Source organism: Galeopterus variegatus, unplaced genomic scaffold, assembly GCF_000696425.1.
Source record: "Galeopterus variegatus unplaced genomic scaffold, G_variegatus-3.0.2 Scaffold6613, whole genome shotgun sequence".
NCBI lineage: Eukaryota > Metazoa > Chordata > Mammalia > Dermoptera > Cynocephalidae > Galeopterus > Galeopterus variegatus.
Window position 1 is genome coordinate 22,233 of NW_007732724.1, and position 6,881 is coordinate 29,113.

Consider the following 6,881-nt stretch of genomic DNA (forward strand, 5'->3'; position numbering starts at 1 on the left):
TCCTGTCCTCTCCTCCGCAGACCACAGAGGACGAGCCTTCCGAGAAGGACGCCCTGCAGCCCGGTCGCGAGATTGTGGCCGCCGGCTACGCGCTCTACGGCAGCGCCACCCTCGTGGCGCTCTCCACCGGGCAGGGAGTGGACCTCTTCATGCTTGACCCGGTGAGTACAGAGTTGGGGGCCTCCACGGGACTCTGCGCTTTAATTCCAGTCCTCTGGGGTCATTTTCTGGTCATTCCTAATCACTTGTTTTCGCGGCCAGATAGAGTTATTTGGGGAGCTAGCACACCGTCAGCCTAAAACATTAAAAACCTCTGTCCAGGCCAGGGCACTGGGTGTGCGGTGGGGGTGGGTTCCACAGAGTCAGTTGTATCCACTTAGGCCCTCTCCTTAAGGAGCTTATTTTCCAAAAATGCATTAACCCCTTTGGTTCATGGAAACACTGTGACTTAAGAATTCCAATGCTGCCAGTTTCCAGACAGAACACCCAGATGGAACGCTCTGTGAATCTCCCTTTTAAATGCTGGGTGCTTTGCCCATTACTTGTGAACCTCTTTGCCAGATACAGTCAGGTCTTGTGAAAACTCAGATAATTTTCACCAAAGACCACATTAAAGCTTTCAGTATTCACTTAGTCAAAAGTTCAGTATTTCAATGTAATTCAGATTTACAAATGTTAAGTGAGCATCTACTATGTCCCAAAGCACCATTCCAGACAGTGAAGATACAGCACTGATCAAACATTCAAGCCCTGTGGAGTTCATGTGTCAGTGCATATGTGTGGAGGAAGAGGGTTGCAAAATTTCAAAATGGAACAGAGTTAACGGAACAGAGTTAACAGTGTGGAGACCCAGTAACTTCGCAGATATAATGTTTTCACCTATAAACCCATTAGACCAAGACCTATTGCTGTGCCAGTTTGCTGACGCCCGATTTTCCCCTTATTTTCAAAGAAGCAGTCAAAACCTGAGAAATTCTATGATTTGCAAATGTTACTCTTAGACAATAAAGTGCCCTTTCTAAAATTGTTCTGGAATCACAGCTAACAGTTACATAGTGCTAGTTAAGTGGTTGGAATGTAGATACCTGTTCTAAGCAATTTACATCTATTACTGCATTGGGACCTCTCAGCAGCCCTGTGAGGTAGGCCCTACTTCCCATTTCAGATGGGGAAAGTGAGGCACAGTGAGGGCAAATAAGTTGCCTGAGGTTCTGCTAGTGACCGATGGTGCCAGAGGTCTCACCCAGATAGTCTTGTGCTTGACTACTACACCAGAATGAATTTTGAACAAACTGCTCTTAAGCGCTAACACAATATCTCCACAAACATCCTGAAGTGGTTCTGAAGCAGCAAGGAGGGGCACTTGGCTCCAGGAGCAAAGTCCAGGATGCAGGGGCACAGACAGAGCCTCTGCTTTCTGTTTTCGGTCATGACAACAGGGCCCAGTCTGGATACAGGCACAAGAGCTTGTATGCATAACAGAAGAGAGGAACCGTAGCATAATCTGCTCTCGTCTCTCTTTACTAGCCTGGAAACCCATTGGCTCACACTGGCCTACTAAGAAGGACATTTGAGCAAAGACCTGGTATACGAAGCTTAGAGCCTGTTTGGGCTGCTGACACCCAGCTGAGGGAGCTATGGCAGTTGCCCAGAGAGAAACACCGTGGAGGGCAGCCGGCAGCTTACTAAGGCACGGTCTCCCAGGACAGAGCTCCTGGGGGCCATCCTGTCTGATCTGTGGGTTTGCAGGGCTGGTGATTTGCTTTTGTTAGAATATACTTTATTCGGGCACAGAGGGACCACCCCATATCAGCCACACTCTCCATTGCAGGGGAACCTTGGTGTCAAGGCAGTCCCTTACAAATGGCAGGTATTGTCTCTGAGGGGCAAGGATTCAGTGCCTAATCATCATGTATCAATGTGTGTGGGAGGCCATAGTGATATTCAGTGGTTGTTGATCACATAGCCAGAACAAGGATCATGTTTTCCAGATTGTGATAGGATCCACAACTGTCTTCGCCCCACAGTGGGGAAGCTGAGAGTGCCCAGGGGCCTGGGTGGGGGGCTCACCCCCAGCCCAGGATCAACAAGGCCTTTCCATCCCACATTGATGCAGAACGAGCTCTTCCATTCAGCTGGGCTGGTGAATACCAGTAATGACAGGTGTGTATCTGCCATGCTCTTTGCTGATAAGCAAGAGAGGAAACAACCCTGGCTCAATTAAGTAAAAGATGTGACTGCATCGACAGAAGCTCTGAGGACCCAGGCTGGAAATGGTCAGGTGTGGAGGACCAGGAAGCTGGAAGCACAGCAATGGTCTGGATGCCATGCTGGTTGTATGTCTCTTGCTCAGGTTTCAAACACCACGGAGGAGCAACTAACTGATTTTCCAAGCTCAGAGGAGCTAGCAGAGGCCCAGGTTAGAGTTTCTGAGACTCACCTCCAATGGGAAGAGTTATCCTTCAAAGGAAGTTAGGGTGCTTTAGAGAAGTGGGATTCAGTGTTGGGCTGCTCCAAAGCAGCAGATGTGCACAGTAAGTTATAAGAGCTTGTGTACCAAAGTCCACCGAGAATATGCCATGATAGAAAGAAGTGGGGCTTGCTGGGCGAGGGGGTGCACTCCAGAGGAACCCTGGGGTGTTGCGAGCATGTTACAGCACTTGGGTTTTGCTTGATGATTCTAAGGAGGATTTAAGAAGAGAGTCAGTTGTGGGTTGGACGTTGTTTGGAAGTGGGTGCAGTTATGATTAGATAGCCAAATAATTTTTATCTAGGAGGCAGGAAGATTAAAGAGACGGTAGAGATTCATTGGTAAAGAAGAAGGCATTACTCACAGCAGGCAGAAGAGAGGAACGTGTGGTTAGTTTTGAAGTCACTGAGTATCCTGGTCACTGTCTTGTTCCAGACATGGTCAGCATGGCCTTGTCTCCTTATATGCTGGGAGTGTCATTTATGTTCCTTGAGAACCTTCTAGTCTAGCTGCCAGCTGTCTTTTCAGGTATTTTTCACTTTCTTGAAGTTTTCAACATTCGTCAGATGGGTTTGGTTTCCAGGCCCTGATTTTTCTCTTAGTGGTCAAGAGAGACATCAATGTTTAAGGTGATATCAGCAGCTAGCTGGTCACATGCATAGGGACTGCTATCACCAGGACTGCATCAAGGGCTGTCTGAGGGATATCTGGTACAAACTGACCACGGTGGCTGCAGGGGGACTGGAGGGGAATGGGGCACTGTTTTATTAATAACTCTGAGGATTCCTTTAGTTTTTACCAAGTCTCTCCTTATGCTGAGTAAACCCAGTTTCTGATTGAGGAGATTTCCATTTATCCCCAGTTGGGAGTGGTTGGGATACCAGGAACTTCAGTGGTTTCCAAAACTGAATAGTTGAGATAAACAAAATAACTGGGCCACAAATTAATGGTCAAACTGCATCCATCACCCGTCCGTGTAACTTCTTCCTCTCATTTTTGATGGCCCAAATCTTGAAAACATTAAAGTGGGATGAGAACCTGGGGTGTCAACACAGCCAGCTTCCTTATAAATGAGCAGCCTCACTGCCCGCGGGAGTTAGGAGGGAAGAAGACCGCGGGCCTCCGTCCTTGACTCGCCCTTGCTCTCGCTCTCCGTGCCTGAGCTTCCTGCACGGCTCAGTGTTGTCGCTGTTCTCTTCACTCACGGCAGTTCAGGGCAGGTGAGCTGGACTAAGCACAGCAAAGCCCTGGGTCCTTCCAGCAGAGTCTTCCAGTGTTCTTGGCTGCTGTGGGCTTGTTTCCTGGTATCCTTCTTTTTCCTGTGTCTCTCTTCATCTTTCTAGGGCTCTTGGTGAATTTGTCCTGGTGGAGAAGGATGTCAAGATTAAGAAGAAAGGAAAGATTTACAGCCTCAATGAGGGCTATGCCAAGTATTTTGACGCTGCCACCACTGAATATGTGCAGAAAAAGAAGTTCCCCGAGGTGAGTGGGGAAAGCCCAGGCCAGCAGCAGGGATAATGCTGCCTCAATGGGTCCTGTTTGGGTGGTGGCTTCAGGGTCCTTGCTGAAAGAAGTTCGTGTCACTGCTTATGGCTCTGGTCAGTAGGAGGAGGTTACACTCTGCCTTTCTTCATAAGCAATCAATATCTTTTNCTAGAATGAATTTTGAACAAACTGCTCTTAAGCGCTAACACAATATCTCCACAAACATTCTGAAGTGGTTCTGAAGCAGAGAAGAGGGGCACTTGGCTCCAGGAGCAAAGTCCAGGATGCAGGGGCACAGACAGAGCCTCTGCTTTCTGTTTTCGGTCATGACAGCAGGGCCCAGTCTGGATACAGGCACAAGAGCTTGTATGCATAACAGAAGAGAGGAACTGTATCATAATCTGCTTTGGTCTCTCTTTACTAGCCTGGAAACCCATTGGCTCACACTGGCCTACTAAGAAGGACATTTGAGCAAAAACTTGGTGTACGAAGCTAAGGGCCTATTTGGGCTGCTGACACCCAGCTGAGGGAGCTATGGCAGTTGCCCAGAGAGAAACACCATAGAGGGTAGCCGGCAGCTTACTAAGGCACGGTCTCCCAGGACAGAGCTCCTGGGGGCCATCCTGTCTGATCTGTGGGTTTGCAGGGCTGGTGATTTGCTTTTGTCAGAATACACTTTTTTTGGGCACAGAGGGACCACCCCATGTCAGCCACACTCTCCATTGCGGGGGAACCCCGGTGTCAAGGCAGTCCCTTACAAATGGCAGGTACTGTCTCTGAGGGGCAAGGATTCAGTGCCTAATCATCGTGTATCAATGTGTGTGGGAGGCCATAGTGATATTCAGTGGTTGTTGATCACATAGCCAGGACAAGGACCATGTTTTCCAGATTGTGATAGGTTCCACAACTGTCTTTGCCCCACAGTGGGGAAGCTGAGAGTGCCCAGGGGCCTGAGGGTGCTCACCCCCAGCCCAGGATCAACAAGGCCTTTCCATCCCACACTGAGGCAGAATAAGCTCCTCCATTCAGCTGGGCTGGTGAATACCAGTAATGACAGTTGTGTATCTGCCATGCTCTTTACTGACAAGCAAGAGAGGAAACAACCCTGGCTCAATTAAGTAAAAGGTGTGACTGCATCGACAGAAGCTCTAAGGACCCCGGCTGGAAACGGGCAGGTCTGGGGGACCAGGAAGCTGGAAGCACAGCAATGGTCTGGATGCCACGCTGGTTGTGTGTCTCTTGCTCAGGTTTCAAATGCCACGGAGGAGCAACTAACTGATTTTCCAAGCTCAGAGGAGCTAGCAGAGGCCCAACTTAGAGTTTCTGAGACTCACCTCCAATGGGAAGAGTTATCCTTCGAAGGAAGTTAGGGTGCTTTAGAGAAGTGGGACTCAGTGCTGGGCTGCTCCAAAGCAGCAGATGTGCACAGCAAGTTATAAGAGCTTGTGTACCAAAGTCCACCGATAATATGCCATGATAGAAAGAAGTGGGGCTTGCTGGGCAAGGGGGTGCACTCCAGAGGAACCCTGGGGTGTTGTGCTGAGAGGAAGTCGGGATGAGCGTGTTACAGCACTTGGGTTTTGCTTGATGATTCTAAGGAGGATTTAAGAAGAGAGTCAGTTGTGGGTTGGACGTTGTTTGGAAGTGGGTGCAGTTATGATTAGATAGCCAAATAATTTTTATCTAGGAGGCAGGAAGATTAAAGAGACAGTAGAGATTCATTGGTAAAGAAGCAGGCATTGCTCACAGCAGGCAGAAGAGAGGAACGTGTGGTTAGTTTTGAAGTTACCGAGTATCTTCGTCACTGTCTTTTTCCAGACATGGTCTGCATGGCCTTGTCTCCTTATATGCTGGGAGTGTCATTTATGTTCCTTGAGAACCTTCTAGTCTAGCTGCCAGCTGTCTTTTCAGGTATTTTTCACTTTCTTGAAGTTTTCAACATTCATCAAAATGGGTTTGGTTTCCAGGCCCTGATTTTTCTCTCAGTGGTCGAGAGAGACATCAGTGTTTAAGGTGATATCTGCAGCTAGCTGGTCACATGCATAGGGACTGCTATCACCAGGACTGCCTCAAGGGGTGTCTGAGAGATGTCTGGTACAAACTGACCACGGTGGCTGCAGGGGGACTGGAGGGGAATGGGGCACTGTTTTATTAAGAACTCTGAGGATTCCTTTAGTTTCCCAAGCCTCTCCTTATGCTGAGTAAACCCAGTTTCTGATTGAAGAGATTTCCATTTATCCCCAGTTGGGAGTGGTTGGGATACCAGGAACTTCAGTGGTTTCCAAAACTGAATAGTTGAGATAAACAAAATAACTGGGCCACAAATTAATGGTCAAACTGCATCCATCACCCGTCCGTGTAACTTCTTCCTCTCATTTTTGATGGCCCAAATCTTGAAAACATTAAAGCTGGGTGAGAACTTGGGGTGTCAACACAGCCAGCTTCCTTATAAATGAGCAGCCTCACTGCCCGTGGGAGTTAGGAGGGAAGAAGACCGCGGGCCTCCGTCCTTGACTCGCCCTTGCTCTCGCTCTCCGTGCCTGAGCTTCCTGCACGGCTCAGTGTTGTCGCTGTTCTCTTAACTCACGGCAGTTCAGGGCAGGTGAGCTGGACTAAGCACAGCAAAGCCCTGGGTCCTTCCAGCAGAGTCTTCCAGTGTTCTTGGCTGCTGTGGGCTTGTTTCCTGGTATCCTTCTTTTTCCTGTGTCTCTCTTCATCTTTCTAGGGCTCTTGGTGAATTTGTCCTGGTGGAGAAGGATGTTAAGATTAAGAAGAAAGGAAAGATTTACAGCCTCAATGAGGGCTATGCCAGGTATTTTGACGCTGCCACCACTGAATATGTGCAGAAAAAGAAGTTCCCCGAGGTGAGTGGGGAAAGCCCAGGCCAGCAGCAGGGATAATGCTGCCTCAATGTGTCCTGTTTGGG

The 6,881-nt window shown here is 48.7% G+C and overlaps 1 protein-coding gene across 2 annotated transcripts in view; it reads left to right on the forward strand.

Annotated features, from left to right (window-relative positions):
• The window catches only part of FBP2 (fructose-1,6-bisphosphatase 2), a 23,256-nt gene extending 19,243 nt beyond the window's left edge, over window positions 1–4,013 (forward strand). The window contains exons 4-5 of one of the 2 annotated variants that reach the window (XM_008591077.1): window positions 21–161; window positions 1,992–2,613. In XM_008591077.1, the coding sequence (XP_008589299.1) occupies window positions 21–161; window positions 1,992–2,039 (189 nt within the window). In that variant the 3' untranslated portion in view covers window positions 2,040–2,613. Of the gene's footprint in view, window positions 1–20; window positions 162–1,991; window positions 2,614–3,814 lie in introns of those variants that run through there. The other variant, XM_008591076.1, reaches the window with a different exon arrangement.
• The last annotated feature ends 2,868 nt before the right edge of the window (window positions 4,014–6,881 follow it).